Here is an 18,903-nt window from a genome sequence, read left to right as displayed (position 1 = left end):
ATTGTCATGTGTTTTGTTTGCGTGCTATCCAGTCAGAGAAAAGACCATACATGAATACAATGAAGCCGTTCACAGATAATGGATAAAGGGTACAACATTCAGTGCAATAATATAACATTGAAGTTCAATAAACTCTGATTAAAGATACAGTAAACCCTTGTTATTATGCACCTCTTTGTAGCGGATTTGGTTATGGAATACGGAGTGCCCCCACAGTAACCGGACACCACTGTTCCTTCATGAACATGGGCTAGTTATTCTGTGAAGGTCAATGACATTGACAAGCCATTGCTTCGATCAACACTTGTGCAATGATGAACAACACAAAGTGCTGGAGTAACTCAGCAGGTCAGGCAGCGTCTCTGGAGAGCACGGATAGATGGCGTTTTGGATCAGGACCCACCGCTGGAATGCGCCGTGCACCCGATCGCCACAAGACCGAAACAGGCAGTGGCACCAGGAGATGCCATCGTTCACCACCTCCTCCGTCTCTCAGAAACTGCCACTGACCTGCAACACCACCCCAGCCACTTCCAGACCAGTCCCAATGATCTTCACTGCCAAGCCAGGATGCCGATGTCACACATTCCCCCCCCTCAGCCTCCCTGGCTGCTTCCAGGCCAGACGCACTGCATCACCACCAGTCCATACAGCTTCCTCGGCCACCATCGCTGACTCTTATCTGCACTCTGGCCGCCTGTGGGCCACGACCAATGACTCCACTGATCCTCACCTCTTCCCCAGCCACCAGCAGGCCGGGGCCATCAACTCACATGGATTCCGAGGATGGATCTCGATCCAAAACATCACCTAACCATGTTCTCCAGAGATGCTGCCTGACCTACTGAGTTACTCCAGTATTTTGTGTCCTTTGCACATTAACCAGCATCTGAGGTTCTTTGTTTCTACTACTGGTGTAATAATACTCTATTACTCAGCAATGTCTCACTCGGTTGTAGCAAACAGTCGACAATAACGGTCACCCTCCAACCCCCCCTCCCATGGTCCATTATAACAAGGGTTTACTGTAGTTCAAAGGTCTCCAATGAGGTGGAAGGGGGAGGAGGACCGTACTCTGGTTTATGAGAGGACATTTCAGTTGCCTGATAACAGCTGGGAAGAAACTGTTACTGAATCTGGAGGTAGTAGTTTCAAACTTCTATACCTCTTGCCTGTTGGGAGAGGGGAGAAGATAGAGTGATGGGGGTGAGACACGCCACAATCAATCTGAAGAAGGGTCCCAAACTGAAACATCATCTCTCCATGTTCTCCAGAGATGCTGCCTGAGTTACTACTGAACAAAAGATAGACACAAAAAGCTGGAGTAACTCAGTAGGACAGGCAGCATCTCTGGAGAGAAGGAATGGGTGATGTTTCGGGTCGAGACCCCTTCTGAAGAAGACATCACCCATTCCTTCTCTCCAGAGATGCTGCCTGCCCCACTGAGTTACTCCAGCTTTTTGTGTCTATCTTCGGTTTAAACTAGCATCTGTAGTTCCTTCTTACATACTACTGAACAAAAACTGACGAACAAAATGAATTGATCATATGTGTAGCAAATATTTGTTGGATAAAAGCATCCAAGCTGTTATATTATATAATCTTTATTGAAATACAAATACTGTACTATGCCAATAAGTTCAAGTTAAAATAATACTCTTTGGTCAAATTTTGACAGCATTGATATCAGCCCAATTTTAAGCCGGATCCAACCATTACATCATAAAGAATCAAGAAAACATTAACCTTAATTATACACAGTATACTTTGCACATTTCACAATATTCATTGCTTTCTGAATAAATATCATATCATATCATATCATATCATATATATGCAGCCGGAAACAGGCCTTTTCGGCCCTCCAAGTCCGTGCCGCCCAGCGATCCCCGTACATTAACACTATCCCACACCCACTAGGGACAATTTTTACATTTACCCAGCCAATTAACCTACATATCTGTACGTCTTTGGAGTGTGGGAGGAAACCGAAGATCTCGGAGAAAAACCACGCAGGTCACGGGGAGAACGTACAAACTCCTTACAGTGCAGCAGACACAAGATGCTGGAGTAACTCAGCGGGTCAGGCAGCATCTCAGAAGGGAAGGGTGACGTTTCGGGTCAAGACCCTTCTTCAGACTGACAAAAGATAGTCTGAATCAGTCTGAAGAAGGGTCTCGACCCGAAACGTCACCCATTCCTTCTCTCCTGAGATGCTTTCTGACCCACTGAGTTACTCCAGCATTTTGTGTCTACCTTCGATTTGAACCAGCATCTGCAGTTTTTTTCCCCTAACTACTTAGAGAATTACATTAAACCAAATTACTCATTCCTTCAATGCAAAACCTACATGCATATCTATCTTGTATTTTTAATGACAGAGGTGGAGTGGAGTGACCCTGTTCGTCCCATTACCCCTTTCCACTGCAACGTACACTATTTCATACTTGCCGATTAACTCTGCTTGTTTTGTCATCATTAACCTAAAAATGACCATTGTCCAATTTACCCAAAATCTGGTCTTTGGGATGTGGGAGGAAACTAGAGCATCTAGAGGAAGCTCATATGGTGATAGAGAGAACATGCAAACATTGCACAGAAAGCATTTGGGGTTAGGATCAAATTCCTGTCCCTGTAACACTAAGGCAGCAGCACTAAATGCAGTGCTGCTGTTTCACTCTGGGGTCATGATAAGGTTTACAAGGTTATGTCCTAATTTAGTAATTTGGAGAGCGATTATGAAATATAAATTCAATACTAGTTTAATAGTGAGGTATAGACAGTTGGCTGACGTGGATTGGGAAATTAGTTTGCTGGGTAAAAAGGTAGATCAGCAGTTGCTGAACATTTAGGAACTTATTTGGGGGATATTCCAGTGTGGAAGAAATGCTCCGTGGGAAGGATGGACCATATACGGCTATCCAAGTCGGGATAGTACTGAATTGAATGTTATGCAATGTTGCTACATTGAGTCATGGGCTTTGGCTACTTTAAGAAAACCAAGAAAATGTCAAGAAAAATAATACAAGAGTAAATTAGTAAATAAACAGACAATAAGATTGTCTACAGGTTTGTAAAAAAGGAACCACCTGGAAAAAACATTGGTTCCATCAAGGAATGAGAATGGGTAATTACTAATAGTCAATGAAATGTTGGCCTTTAGGATGCATGGGTAAGGAGTGTACATAGAGGAAAGATACTTTACAAAACTTTATTTTGTACTTAAGTGAACTGTGTTCAGATCTGCTTCCCATGTTTATAGATGGATCTACCTATTTCGGAGACAGTGCAGAGAACAACAATTCCTGGGATGAAGGATTGGCAACAAGTAGAAAGGTTAGGCCTGGAGTTTAGGAGAATGAGATATAATCTTATTGAAACATATAGGTGCCCACTTGAATTATAGGGTGAATATCCATTGAATGATTACTCTCATGGGGTATCAGTAACCTCATGAGAGTAATCATGGACCTATGGGGCCATAGGTTCTGAATATGGGACTATCCATTTCAGAGGGAAATGAGGAGTAATTCCTTATTTTCTAGCACAAAAGGACACAATGTGTTGCAGTAATTCAGCAGATCAAACAGCAGCTCTAGAAAACATGGATAGGTGACATTTTAGGTTGATACCCTTCTTCAGACAGTCTCCTTTTGTGCATTAACTATGTGTACGTTTGTGTATTATCCAGCATCTGCAGGTCCTTGTTTCTACCTTCATTTCCAGCAACGTGTATGGAAGGCATGCTGTATATTGACAAAATATTAGGTCAACCAGTGCTGCGTCTTATATTTTAGGGAAGATACAAAAACGTTACCGAGAACACAAAAGAGATTTACAAGATTAGAAGGGTGAGGAACTCTAGTAATGTTGATAGTCTGGACAAGCATAGATAGTGCTAAATTATTTTTAATGCTTGTAGGGTCAAGAACTAGAAGACACAGGAGGAAAGGTTTTAGGAGAACAACAAACTCTTTCTTCCCCCCTCAACCAAACATAGAGAAAAGCAAGGGCTAGGGGTGTTCTACCAGGAGAATATAGACATATTCTACATAAGCTGCAAACAGAAACAAAAAGAGAAAACAATTGTAGTGTTTGGGAGAAGGAAATGGGAGAGAAAGATTAGATGCATTGCTCTTATACAGAGCCAGTGATGATGGAATGAATGACCCTCTTGAGCTGTGACCATCTGTGACTCATTAATTACCTATTTTGTATTTCACTCTAAAACCAAAAAGCAGACACAAGACACATCATAATCCTATTAAATTATATACATTTTATAAACAAACAAAAAACAGGCGATCTCGCAGTGCAAGTTTGGCTCGCCCCCTTTCTGACGTGAGGCTTGGAGATAAAACAAAAGCAGTAATAATTTAGAGGCCCAATCAGTCTCTGAATATGTTAAAGCTTGGGACCTTACATTAAAATTACACTATATGTTGAAAGCTTGAAGCCGCCACTGGAAGTAATTATTACGGGCCGCGCCATTTCCAAAAGGTCATCAATATTTATAAAAATAACATTTATTAAAAGACGGCTGAGCCTTACGACCACCTGAGCAGAATCACCAGGCAAGGCCCCGGGCTTGAACGAAGGAAAACCAAAACACTAGCAGCATTCATGACATAAATTTACCGCAAAATACAATAAAACAAAAGGAGATAAGTTGTTCTGAACCCCTTGCCTTGTCTTACCAGCGGTTGAATTTCGGACCGGGCTGTTGGGACTTGGAATCGATCGATTTCTTCCATCATTTTGAATAACGAAGCGATGTTGAGGCCTTTTGTCTAAGTGATAAAAGGCCCACCAGTCACTGTCTGTGATATTTTCGATGTTTATTTAGCTGGCCGGTTTGATTATCTCATCTTATTTCTCACAGGAACCCGAAGACCGTCTCCATCTCACGCAGAGACAGTGACTCAACTCCAGCTTCCGGGTCCGGAAGTCGGAGACACCCCTCCCCACCGGAAAAACACTTGATTTTCCTAAAAATATAAAAGGTGTATTAAATAATGCAAAAATAAAATTAAATCGCATTTGTGACCAGTGGTGGGTTTTTTTGTTGATTTTTTTTTAATTGAAAAGATGCTTCCTTGCAGCACGGCATCGTCTGAGGGCAATCCCGTTACCCTGGTGACGACTGACTTCGGGGAAAGTGATGTTCAAAAAGCGAAAAAAACCTGCAGTTGCTGCAAATCCGATGTAAAAACCCCGCAGTTGATGTAAATCCGATGCAAAAACCTGCAGTTGCTGCAAATCCGATGTAAAAACCCCGCAGTTGATGTAAATCCGATGCAAAAACCCTGCAGTTGCTGTAAATCCGATGCAAAAACCCCGCAGTTGATGCAAAAACCTGCAATCGCTGTAAATCTGATGCCAAAACATTAAATGCATCGACAGGCAAAGACGTTAACCCTGACTTTCCTTTGCAGAGATGCTGCTGGAAGTTTCCAGAATGTTCTTTGTTTATATTATGTGCAACAAAATGCGTACCCTGGGGGCAACTTTAAAACGCGAGGAGAAGCTCCCTTATTTTTAATATTCTTCCTGAAATCGGGAATTTGTGACTTTAATTCCTGACACATGAGTTGGGGACGGGTTGTAGAACCGGAAGTTGTGGTTGCCAGGGGAGACGGGATTCAACTTCCGGCTGCGAGGGGCCGCAGCTGCTGCCGTCGCGAGTCTTGTTGCCGTTGACTGCCGGCGCGTCGAGATGCCGTCCAAACATAGAAGCAAACCGGTAACTTCACACAACCTCTAGATTAAAAACAAACGCAAATGAAACGTTATTTCTTTCCAACGGTGTTGTCAAACGGTGAATCTGAAGAAGGGTCTCGACCCGATATTACGTTCCCCCAGCAGAGATGGGGGATCCTTTGGCTTTGCCACAGAAGGCTGTCTGTGGAGGCCAAGTCAATGGGTATTTTTAAGGCAGGGATGGATAGATTATTGATTAGTGCGGGGGCCGTGGGGAGAAGGCGGGAGAATGGGGTTAGGAGGGAGAGACACATCAGCCACGATTGAATGGCGGAGTAAACTTGATGGGCCGAATGGCCTTATTCTACTCCTATCACTTATGACCTAATGAGATGCTGCCTGACCCGCTGAGTTACTCCAGCATTTTGTGTCTATCTTCGGTGTTGTTTTGCACGTTCATGGGCAGTGGGACCCACCAGAAATCAGAGGGGAGGGGGGGGGGCGATGGCGGCAGCTCGTCGTAGTTTATTCCATCCTACATATTTGATCTGTTCTGTACACACCTTACATGTTCTTTTAACCCTTCCATATCTCGTTTCCCTTCCCCCTGACTCACAGTCTGAGGAAGGGTCTCGACCCAAAACGTCACCCAATCCGTATCTCCAGCGATGCTCCGTGATACTGAGGAACCCGTTCCCATAGCTACTACACCTCCCCATCTTTCAACTTTCGTTATCCCATCTCCAAGAGACACAAGGAACTATGGATGCTGAAATCTTGAGCGAAACACATGGTGCCGGAATAACTCAGCAGGTCGTGCAGTATCTGTGGATAGGTGATGTTTCAGTTTGGGACCCTTATTCTGGCTAATAGGAATAGTGGAGAGAAGCTGGAAAAGAAAAGTGTGTGCGTGTGTGTTGTCGGGGGGGGGGGGGGGGGGGGTGTAGTGAGGGGAAAGCTTGGAAGGTGAAAGGTGGATACAGATGAGAGGGGCAGGGTGTGATGGGAGGATTGGTGGAGTAAGTGACAAAAACGCAAGGTGAACAGGAGACAAAAGAGTGTCAGAGAATGAAAGAAGATGAGTGAGATATAAAACAGGGGGAAGGATACGGTTGGAAAGGGATGGGGAGGAGATAAAAGGGAAATATATAAAGGAAATAAGGATAGGGAAAGAGGTAGTGACCAATAATGGCGGGAGATAGTTGCTGAAAAGAGTGTGCACTGGATGGGGCAATAGAGGGGGGGGGGGGGGGGGGAAGGAATTACTTGAAGCTGGAGAAATCAATGCCCATGCCCTTGGGTATTAAGCTATGAAGTGCTAATCTTCCAAATGCCCCATCTCCAATTGTTTTCATTCATGAGTTTTTGATAGCCGATAATCATTGTCCACACTGGCTGTCATTACAACCCTCGGCCATCTTAGAGGCAATTGTACCAATGAGATTAGCAGTGGGTCTGGAATGGGATATCTATCACAGCAGGCAAAATCAGCAGATTTCACTTCTGTTAATGAAACTATATTTACATGCCAAATTTTATGCAGAAACATGGAACTGCAGGTGCTGGTTTACAAAAAAGAAACAGTGCTGGAATAACTCAGGGGGTCAGGCAGGATCTCTGGAGAATATGAATGTGAAGTTTCAGGTTGGGACCCTTCTTCAGACTGATTGGGGGAGTGGAAAGGTAGACAGTTGGACAAAGGTCAGAGATGAAAAGACAGAAGGCATGAGACTAAAGGATTCAAGAGCTGCGAATTGTGAAGCAATAGGAAGGAATGTAGGTGGAATAGGAGGGGGATGGGAGAAATAGGTGCAAGTTCACGTGGCGCACAGTGGAGAGGGGTTCGGGAGTTACCTAAAATTGGAGGATTAATGTTCATACTGCTGGGTTGTAAGCTACCCAAGCGGAGTATGAGTTCCTGTTCCTCCAGTTTGTGTGTGGCCTCACTCTGGCAACGGAGGAGGCCCAGGACAGAAAGGTGGTATGAGAATGGGAAGAGGAATTAAAATGGTCAGTAACTGGGAGATCGAATAGGCCGAGTGAGTGCTTGTGTTCGGCAAAATAGTCAACGAGTCAGCGCTTGCCGTACTTATTTTATGTCGACCTTTAATTTCAGAATTTATTCAATTGCCGGAATTTAATTTGCCCAATTACCATGGTGCAATTTCAACTTATATTATCAGATCACTAGTTCGGTATCATTTTTATTACCATCGCATCCTGCTGCTGTCCCCTGCAGTAGATTACAGCTCCTTTTCATTTCCTATCTTAAAGCACCAAAATGGGAATTTGCTATACTTGGTAAAAATGCTGTTCCAATTATGCTCCTAGAGAAATAGTGCACAGGAGGGAGTTTTTATAACTTGTGCCATAAAATGGTACCAATGAAAGTGTAGGATAAATAGCTTGGCAGCAAACAAGACATGAGGAATAGAAGCAGGAGAAGGCCATTTGCCCCTCATATCTGATGAATCATTACCTCAGCTCCATATTGTCAACTGAATACCGTATCCCTTAATTCCTTTATATCTGAAAATCTTTCCATCTTGGTCTTTACTGTCCATTAATCAATTCTCAATCTACATTTGTATTGTATTCCTAATATTATGTAATCTGATATTGTCTAATAATTTCTTCGGAGTTACATTATGAAAGGCCTTTGAAAAATTAAAATGTATCGTATTAACTGATTCATCCTACCTGGACTGCTGGTTGCAATCTCAAAACAAATATAGTTCATGCATGATCTTTCTATCATAAATTTTTGTTATCTTTACTCAATCCTACTGTTATTTTCTATGTGCCTTGAATAATACATTCCAGCATTTTCCTGCTACTGATGCCAGGCCAACTGGATTACAACACATAATCCTCTGAAATTTCCACCACCTCCAACGGGATCCCACCACGAGCCATATTTTCCCAGCTCCACTCCTTTCTACCTTCCGCAGAGACTGTTCCCTCTGCAACTTGCTGGTTAACTCATCCCGTCCCACCCAAACCACCCCTCTCCCCAGGCACCTTCCCCTGCAACCGCAGAAGATGCAACACCTGTCACGATGTGCAGTACTTTGGTCAACGTGGGTTGTTTTCAAATGTGCTATACAAATAAAATTGACTTGACTTGACTTGACAATACCTCCTCCCTTGACTCTGTCCAGGGACCCCGACAGTCCTTTTAGGTTCGGCAGAGGTTCACTTGCACCTCCTCCAACCTCATCTACTGTATCCGTTGTTCAAGATGTGGACTTTTATACATCGGCGAGACCAAACGTAGACTGGGCAATCGTTTCGTTGAACACCTTCGCTCAGTCAGCCTGAACCTACCTGATCTCCTGGTTGCGAAACACTTTAATTCTCTTTCCCATTCCCACAAAGTCCTTTCTGTCCATGGTCTCCTCTATTGTCAGTATGAGGCTAAATGCAAATAGGAGGAACAGCAGCTCATATTTCGCTTGTGTATGAATATTGATTTTTCTCACTTCAGGTAGCCCCGGCATTCCCTCTCTCTCTCTACCCCCCCCCCCCCCCTTCAAGTCGCACTAGCTTCTCATTATCACCCAAACAGCAGCTAACAATGGCCAGTTTATCATCGTTACATTTTTGCATATCTTTTATTCATTGTTCTTTATCTCTTTACATCATCATCTATATCTGTTGTTTCCCATATCCCCAACCAGTCTGAAGAAGGGTCTTGACCCGAAACATCACCCATTCCTTCTCTCTGCCTGTCCCGCTAAGTGACTCCAGCTTTTTGTGTCTATCTTTGGTTGTTAACTCCTTGGTGCCTCTTTCCCTTCTTTTTCACATAGTTATAGACAATAGGTGCAGGAGGAGGCCATTCGGCCCTTCGAGCCAGCACCACCATTCAATGTGACCATGGCTGATCACTCTCAATCAGTACCCCGTTCCTGCCTTCTCCCCATACCCCCTGCCTCCGCTATCCTTAAGAGCTCTATCTAGCTCCCTCTTGAATGCATTCAGAGAATTGGCCTCCACTGCCTTCTGAGGCAGAGAATTCCACAGATTCACAACTCTCTGACTGAAAACGTTTTTCCTCATCTCAGTTCTAAATGGCCTACCCCTTATTTTTAAACTGTGGACCCTTGTTCTGGACTCCCCCAACATTGGGAACATGTTTTCTGCCTCTAACGTGTCCAACCCCTTAATAATCTTATACGTTTCGATAAGATCTCCTCTCATCCTTCTAAATTCCAGTGTATACAAGCCTAGTCGCTCCAGTCTTTCAACATATGACAGTCCCGCCATTCCGGGAATTAACCTAGTAAACCTACGCTGTGTGCTACATTTGTGTACCAGAATATATATATATATATATTATATTACTAAAACTCTCATCTTGTTTGTTTGTCGCTTTGTTAGTTTGTACGTACCCAAAATACAGCCAAAACGGTACACGATAGCGCAACAATTTTAACCCCACCCTACTCCCCATTCGCCTGAGGTCTCGATTGATCAAGTTTTCTCACATTTTAAAAGCAATTAACGAAATAAAGTTAAATAAATGCTCTCCCAATGCACCCCCCCACCCCCAGCCGGGAGGACCGGCGCCCGTCCCGGCATGCCCAGCGTTTGACCTTCCTCCCGTGGTGCGGAGTGGCAGCAGAGGGTCAAAGAAGATGGTTGTCACCGTCGAGCTGCCGCTGCAGGAGAGGTTTGCACCCAACAGGTCCACGGCTCACTCTGGCCGCCGCGATGGCCGCCCGGGGCCGGGGTTAGTGCCTCCCTCTCCCCTTTCACCTCGTCCGCCCACGGCCCCGGGGGAGACTGCCCGGCCGGCAACGGGTCTACGGGTTGTCAGTTGGGGGAGGGTTGGGGCCAATAGATCCACGCCCGTCAGATTAAAATTCTGGAGGTTGATAACCAGTAGTGCATCCATCGACCACCACCTTCAAAAACCAAGCATACAAGTCATAAGGTCCAACCCATTTTGTCATTTTTAAGTCCCATGAATTACCCCCATGCTATGTTGCTGCTAATGCCAATTTCTTTAAAATCTTCATTTACTCTAAACCAGTTCGCCACTATTTTCAGGAAGTTTACTGTATCTTCTTCTATGAAGACAGACAAAATATTTGTTTAATTTCTCTCTGCCCCGTTAAATTTTCCTTCTGTGTAAATCTGTAAGGAATCTTACACCAACACCATCCAGAGAGCATGCCTGTGTGCCAAATAATCATTTAAAATATTTATTTGGTTGAAAAGTAGACAGGGATAACTATCCTAATTTTTCGACTCAGACTCTCATGAGCCAAACTGAAGTATTTATTTTCTTTCTCTCAATCTTCACTGAAAGTTTCTTTCCCAGCCTCATGCATTTTTGATATGCTTGTGCCCTTCTCTCAATACTTCATTAAAAAAAAATCATAATTCATATGAGTCAGTTCCACATTCAGTCAAGATAACCTTCCAGTTAGGAGATTTTGTTTCTAGAATGCTATTGTCTGAACTGAAAGGAACCTTATCTGTGCCCTTAATGTTTAGGAAAGGGCTATATGCAATTTTCTTCTAACTAGAGGCAGGCTAATATCACTAAGTTCTGAGAAATAACCCATTTAGTTTAGTTTAGAGACACAGTGCAGAAACAGGCCCTTCGGCCCAACGAGTCTGTGCCGACCAGCGGTCCCTGCCCACATTAACAATATCATGCACACACTAGGGACAATTTACATATACATCAAGCCATTTAACCTTCATACCTGTACGTCTGTGGAATGTGGGAGGAAACCGAAGATCTCAGAGAAAACCCACGCATTTGAAGAGTGGAATTAACAATTTAAGAGTTTGAAAACCAGGAAATTCGCCTCCAGCTCAGAACTTGTATTGATGCCGTAGTAACATGGGATCATACTTTGTTCATGCCGAGCATAGAATCTTACAGCATGGAAATAGACCCTTTGACCCAAATCTATTTTGATAGGTCCCACACAGGAGATTAGTGGGGAAAATTAGAGCACGTGGTATTGGGGGTAGGGTATTGACATGGATAGAGAATTGGTTGGCAGACAGGAAACAAAGAGTAGGAATAAACTGTTCCCTGTCAGAATGGCAGTCAGCGGCGAGTGGAGTGCCGCAAGGCTCGGTGCTCGGGCCACAACTATTTACAATATTTATTAATGATTTAGATGATGGAATTAAAAGTAACACTAGCAAATTTGCAGATGACACAAAGCTGGGTGGCAGTGTGAACTGCGAAGAGGATGCCAGGAGGTTGCAGGGTGACTTGGACAGGTTGAGTGAGTGTGCAGATGCATGGCAGATGCAGTATAATGTAGATAAATGTGAGGTTATCCACTTTGGCGGCAAGAACAAGGAGGCAGATTATTATCTCAATGGTGTCAGACTAGGAAAATGGGAAGTGCAACGAGACCTGGGTGTCCTTATGCACCAGTCACTGAAAGTAAACATGTAGGTACAGCAGGCAGTGAAGAAAACTAATGGCATGTTGCCCTTCATAATGAGAGGATTTGAGTACAGGAGTAAAGAGGTCCTTCTGCAGTTGTACAGAGCCCAGGTGAGACCACATCTGGAGTATTGTGTGCAGTTTTGGTCTCCTAATTTGAGGAAGGACATCCTTGCTATTAAGGGACTGCGGTGTCGGTTCACGAAGTTTATCCCCGGGATGGCGGGACTGTCATATTAGGAAAGATTGGAAAGACTGGGCTTGTATTCATTGGAATTTGGAAGGATGAGAGGGGATCTTCTAGAAACATATAAAGTTATTATTTATAGTGTCATCACACAACTGTTTTCCAATAGCAAGCAAATTTTAGTGCCACATTGTTGGCCTTTGCAAGATCCTTTACAAGACATGTGTCATGCAGCATGTCACAGTTCAGTTGATGTTCCATAGTCTGGAAGCCCCGTCCGCACTCGAAGTCTGCCGCATCTTCAGTGTATCCCCACTTCAGCATGTTCGATTTGCCCCTCCCCATGCCTATCCGCAGTCTGTTGAGACTGTGCCAGGTTATCCACGGTTGGTCAGAACCTGGTGGGAGTTTCTCAGAGGGATCGATTGCCATGTGAATGTCTTCTGGAGATTTCTTTAGTCTCTCTTCCCAGAGTTTGAGCCTTCTGGACGATGCACTGCAGTCCAGGGGATGGACAGAAGAGAGGAAACCTCTGCGTGATTTCAAACACTGAGGTAGCAAAGGGTGGTCATGTAGGGGATGTCTTTCATCCTCTGATTGTCTGAGGCGTTCTTTTTGACTGGCTACAGCTCTTCTGATTCCAGGAGGTGCAATACCAGAGAGTAGGTAGATGGGGTCAGTCTTGGTAGGTTTCATGCATCCACTGATGCAGCGACAGCTTGTGTTTAGCACAGGATCAATCTTCCTTGCATGAGCTGAGCGCTCCCACACTGCGCAGGCATACTCGGCAGTGGAGAAGCAGAGAGCCAGAGCTGTTGATCGAATGGTTTTAGAATTTGTTCCCCATTTTGAGGTACTCAGCTTGCTAAGAAGTGCATTTCTGGAATTGACTTTCGCTTTAAGCTTGTGTAGGAAAATAACTGCAGATGCTGGTACAAATCGAAGGTATCACAAAATGCTGGAGTAACTCAGCAGGTCAGGCAGCATCTAGGAGAGAAGGAATGGGTGACGTTTTGGGTCAAAACCCTTCTTCAGACTGAAGTTACTCCTTTAAGCTTGGTTTATATGTGCTTTGTAGGTCAGGGATTGATCAAGAGTCACACCGAGATAGACTGCACTGTCACAGTGCTCCAATCTGACTCCATTCCATATGATCTTCAACCTTCGATTTGCATAGTTCTTCAAGTGGAAGGCGCAGACTTGGGTTTTAAATGGATTGGTTCTCAGGTGATTCTCTTTGTAGTTTCAGGACAGGTTGACTAAAGCCTCACACAGAATAGCTTCTGCCTCAAGGAAGTCATAAAAGGACTGGACAAGCTTGATGCAGGAAAAATGTTCCCAATGTTGGGGGAGTCCAGAACCAGGGGCCACATTCTAGGAATAAAGGGGAGGCCATTTAAAACTGAGATGAGAAAAAACTTTTTCACCCAGAGAGTTGTGAATTTGTGGAATTCTCTGCCACAGAAGGCAGTGGAAGCCAATTCACTGGATGAATTTAAAAGTTAGATAGAGCTGTTGGGGCTAGCGGAATCAAGGTGTATGGGGAGAAGGCAGGCATAGGTTACTGATTGTAGATGATCAGCCATGATCACAATGAATGGCGGTGCTGGCTCGAAGGGCCAAATGTCCTCCTGCACCTATTTTCTATGTTTCTATGTAATGATCAAAACCCATCGAATCTGCCAACCAATGTTCTAGTTCTATGTTATTCCAGTTTGGCATCCTATACACTGGGGACAATTTACAGAACCCAATTAACCTACAAACCTGTACATCTTTGGAATGTGGGAGGAATATCTCACTCCCAAATAAGGGACAAGGTGACATCACCGCCCCGCGCCCCACCTGACCTCACCCAGCCAGTGGCCACGTGCTCCCGCTCCACCAATGGCGGCTGCCCGGGCCGGAAGGCGGGTTGCTACGCAACCTCCGTTAAGCGATGCCCGGACCCCCGGGCCTACACTGCCCAGACCTAGAGCGATCCCCGGGTCTACAGTGTCCAGACCTATAGCGGTCCCCGGGCCTACAGTGTCCGGACCTACAGCATCCGGGCCTACAGTGTCCGGGCCTAAAGTGCCCCTCGGGTCTAATACGGGACAAGGGCAATCCTGTAGGGGACAAACCAATTTAGCCAAAAATACGGGATGTCCGTTGTCCGGGTCAGTTGACAACCCTAGGAAGGAAACTGGAGCAACTGGAAAAAACCCACCCGGTCACAGGGATAACGTACAAACTTCGTACAGACAGCAACCATAGTCAGGATCGAACCTGGGTCTTTATGCTGTGAGGCAGCAACTCTACCACTGCTTCACTGTGCCACCCCGCTTTCCACTTTGCTATCGCGCTTCCAGTCAAGGTCATTCTCGGTAAACTGGTCCATGATTTCTGTAATCATTTTGATGCTTTCACTGAAGTATTCAGTGGTGGGAGGTTTCTCTGGCTTTGTCTCTGTCTCTGAAGCAGGGTTGTCAGCGTCTTCAGCCTCACTCTAGATATGTTGCTGTGCCATTCATACAGTTCTTCAACAGTTAAATCCTCACTGTGAGACTCCATTAGCTTCTCCACATCTTTAACGCTGGCATCCTCCACTCCCCCTTCATTAGCAGCCTGACGATGTTATTAATGATTGCTGAAGGTTCCTCATCAAATTCCAGTAAGTCATTGCATCCTCTATCCATAACTTCTTTCAGACTGTTCATGCAGTTTTGAGTTACTTCATCCCAGGCTACTTTACTATTATCTTTGATGTGTTATTTTTTCCAAAATTCCTTGATAGATTAGCCATCTGGTCCTCGACAAGTTGTATGAAGATGTAACAAAGGTAGTAAGCTTTGAAATTAGAATTGACTATCTGATCCATTGGTTGCAGTAAGAAAGTTGTATTGGGTGGAACTTGTTTAAGAACTTCTTGTTGCAGTGGAAGAAGCCACTTCTACAGGATTGCATATCTGAAGGGTATCAAGATTCTCGGGGAGGCCTGGAGCATTATCAATCACTAACAATGCTTTATGTTCAAGGTTATCTTTTTCACAATATCACTTCACTGCTTGGCAAAAGTATCACATAAAACTGTGTGAAAATATTTATTGTCAACCAGGGCTTCTTGTTTGTTGAAAACAAGAAACTGCAGATGCTGGTCAAAACACTGGTTAATACATTGGAGTCTGAAGAAGGGTCTCGACCTAAATCCTCACCTCTCCAGAGATGCATATCTGACCTGTTGAGTTACACCAGCTCTTTGTGTCCATTTGAAACCTTCTGGTTTGATTTCCAAATCACAGGCAGATGCACTTTTAATAATCCCATCATTGCTCATGGTGTTTTTGAGTGATAAACGAGCATTGGCTTCAGCTTGATGTCTCCTGTTTTCAGCCGTAGGGATGAACCACTCCCCCAAACGGGCTGAGTATTAACCCCTTAAGCCTGTCTGTCAAGTGCCGAGGGTGCTGACCCTAGGAGTGGCCTGATACCCAGGGACCGCCACAGGACTCAGAAATTAAATTTTGTCCTGATAATTGAGACAATAGAATCCAACTTAATAAATCTCCTAACTAGGAGCTCATATTTATTGTTTACAGTAATCAATATTTACTAAATTTATTTTATGTCTATTATTAGGTTTTTGTTGTTAGAATATTGTACAAGCAGTGATGAATTTCTGCAAATTGAAAAAGTTTGAGGAAGAAATAATTGTATGGCCATTTTTTTAGAATGTTAACCCATTATTGGATATACATTTTGATAAATATACCATTAAATTATTTAATTTTACATTAATAATTTATTCTTCAAATAGGTTAACATTGTGCCTTCAACACCAACTGCAAAGCCTATATCAAAAAAGTATAAGAAGGTAAGTAGTTTTAATTAATAGATTTGAAAATAAACTCTCGTGTACCATTAGTGTAAATAGCTAATAAGTTTACAGAGCTCCCATTATTGGAAACACTGCTGGATGATTGGATTTATCATTAGAAAAGAAGTTGATTTAAAATGGACGGCTTGTTAAAAGTAAAAGTGTAGGAATTTATGTGTCTGTATCAGTTTCTCATTAACCTGATCTCTAAATATCAAATATAATAGGCTGGAAACACACATTTCTTTTGATTGGAAGGAGATTGCCTTATAGATTTTATGAAACTTTCAAAAACGGAATTGTGTAATAAATGAGTCAAACACATTGAAGGGAAAATTTGTAGGGTTGCTTCAATTATTCTTAGATTCAGCTCGGAAACTGTGACACGAATGAGAATCTATGCTATTAGCTGATATAGTCAATTAGAGATATTATATTTTGTTGTAGTAGAGATGGTTTCTTTTGTTGTTTTAGCTAAAAATGTTCTTTCATCAGGATCATTCAGTATTAGGATATTGACGTATTTTATCATTTCTGCAGTTTTTCATAGAGTCATAGAGTCATAGAGTCCTACAGCACAGAAAGAGGCCCTTCGGCCCATCGTGTCCACGCCGCCCGTTACCAAACACAGTCTAATTTTAATCCCATTTTCCCGCATTTGGACCTTAGTCCTGAATGTTGTAGCATTTCAAGTGCCCATCCAAATGCCTCTTAAACGTTGTGAGTGTTCCCGCCTCCACCACCACCCCAGGCAGTGAGTTCCAGACTCCAACCACCCTCTGGGTGAAAAAGTTCTTTCTCACATCCCCCCGAAACCTCCCTCCCCTTACCCTGTATCTATGTCCCCTCGTTGTTGAACCTTCCACCAGTGGAAGAAGTTCCCCGCCATCTACCTTATCTATGCCCCTCATGATCTTGTACACCTCGATCATGTCCCCTCTCAGCCTTCTCTGCTCCAGGGAAAACAACCCCAGTCTGCTCAGTCTCTCCTCATAGCCGAGGCCCTTCATCCCTGGCAGCATCCTGGTGAATCTCCTCTGCACCCTCTCCAAAGCTATCACATCCTTTCTATAATGTGGTGACCAGAACTGTACACAATACTCCAGCTGTGGCCTCACCAGTGTTCTGTACAATTCCATCATTACCCCCCTACTTTTATATTCGATGCCCCGGCTAATGAAGGCCAGTAACCCATATGCCTTTTTGACCACCCTGTCCACCTGTCCTGCTGCCTTCAAGGACTTGTGTACCTGTACTCCAAGGTCCCTCTGTACCCCTGTCTTCCCTAGGGTCCTTCCATTCATGGTGTACTCCCTCTCCAAGTTATTTCTGCCAAAGTGCATCACCTCGCACTTTTCAGGATTAAATTCCATCTGCCACTGCTCCGCCCATCTGACCATCTCATCTATATCTTCCTGCAGCTTGCAGATCCCTTCCTCGCTATTCACCACCTCCCCTACCTTTGTGTCATCTGCAAACTTGCTGATCATGCCCTGTACGTTGACATCCAGATCATTTATGTAGATTACAAACAGTAAGGGACCCAACACCGATCCCTGCGGCATCCCACTGGACACCGGCCTCCAGTCACAGAAGCACCCTTCTACCATCACCCTCTGCCTTCTGTCACTAAGCCAGTTTTTTATCCATTTTGCCAAGGTGCCCTGGATCCCATGGGCTCTTACCTTCTTGACTAGTCTCCTGTGTGGGACCTTGTCAAAAGCCTTACTGAAATCCATGTATACCACATCCACTGCACTACCCCCATCTACCTCCTTGGTCACCCCTTCAAAAAATTCAATCAAGTTAGTCAGACACGACCTTCCCTTAACAAAGCCATGTTGACTATCCTTAATTAACCCTCGATCCTCCAAGTGAAGACTGATTCTGTCCCTCAGAATCTTTTCTAGCAGCTTCCCCACCACCGATGTCAGACTCACCGGCCTGTAGTTCCCAGGTTTATCCCTACTGCCCTTTTTAAATAATGGCACCACATTAGCTATCCTCCAGTCCTCCGGTACATCCCCTGTTGCAAGAGAGGCTCTGAAAATTTGTGCCAGAGCCCCCGCAATCTCCTCCCTTGCCTCTCTCATCATCCTGGGATACATCTCGTCAGGGTCCGGAGACTTATCCACTTTTATTAATAATAATAATAATAATAATAATAATAATAATAATAATAATAATAATAATAATAATAATAATAATAATAATAATAATAATAATAATAATAATAATAATAATAATAATAATAATAATAATAATATTCATTTATTGTCATTGCAACGAGTACAACGAAATTAAAAAATAGCCAATCCTGACGGTGCGTACAAACATATATGCAATAAATGCAAAAATACATAAATACAATTATATTAAGTACAAGATTTTTTAACGGTGTTGCCTAGTGCAAAGGTAGTGTTCAGTTCTCGTATGGCCCTGGGGTAAAAACTGTTCTTAAGTCTGTTTGTTCGGGATTTGATCGACCTGAAACGTCGACCAGAGGGCAGATGAACAAACAGACGGTGGCCGGGGTGGGATGATCTTTTATTATTTTGCCTGCTCTACTGAGGCAGCTTAGGCTGAACAGGTGCTCCAGGGAGGGCAGTGAGCAGCCGATGATCTTCTGGGCCGTCGTGATGACCCTCTGAAGGGCCTTCCTGTCCTTTTCTGAGCAGCTGGCATACCATGTGGTTATGCAGTATGCCAGCACACTCTCGATGGAGCAGCGATAGA

The 18,903-nt window shown here is 43.9% G+C and overlaps 2 protein-coding genes across 6 annotated transcripts in view; one reads left to right on the top strand and one right to left on the bottom strand.

Moving 5' to 3' along the window:
• fam219aa (family with sequence similarity 219 member Aa) overlaps positions 1–4,931 on the bottom strand; it is a 55,365-nt gene extending 50,434 nt beyond the window's left edge. For both annotated transcript variants that reach the window (XM_078429600.1, XM_078429686.1), the window contains exon 1: positions 4,698–4,931. In XM_078429600.1, the coding sequence (XP_078285726.1) occupies positions 4,698–4,757 (60 nt within the window). In that variant the 5' untranslated portion in view covers positions 4,758–4,931. The remainder of the gene's footprint in view (positions 1–4,697) is intronic.
• Positions 4,932–5,646: 715 nt separating this feature from the next.
• dnai1.2 (dynein, axonemal, intermediate chain 1, paralog 2) overlaps positions 5,647–18,903 on the top strand; it is a 113,801-nt gene continuing 100,544 nt past the window's right edge. For 3 of the 4 annotated variants that reach the window (XM_078409711.1, XM_078409729.1, XM_078409703.1), the window contains exons 1-2: positions 5,647–5,743; positions 16,108–16,164. In XM_078409711.1, the coding sequence (XP_078265837.1) occupies positions 5,717–5,743; positions 16,108–16,164 (84 nt within the window). In that variant the 5' untranslated portion in view covers positions 5,647–5,716. Of the gene's footprint in view, positions 5,744–6,491; positions 6,536–16,107; positions 16,165–18,903 lie in introns of those variants that run through there. The other variant, XM_078409720.1, reaches the window with a different exon arrangement.

The sequence above is a fragment of the Rhinoraja longicauda genome, chromosome 1, assembly GCF_053455715.1.
Source record: "Rhinoraja longicauda isolate Sanriku21f chromosome 1, sRhiLon1.1, whole genome shotgun sequence".
Taxonomy (NCBI): Eukaryota; Metazoa; Chordata; class Chondrichthyes; order Rajiformes; family Arhynchobatidae; genus Rhinoraja; species Rhinoraja longicauda.
The sequence above is the reverse complement of the archived record's forward strand: the minus strand, read 5'-3'. Positions and strand labels throughout refer to the sequence as shown.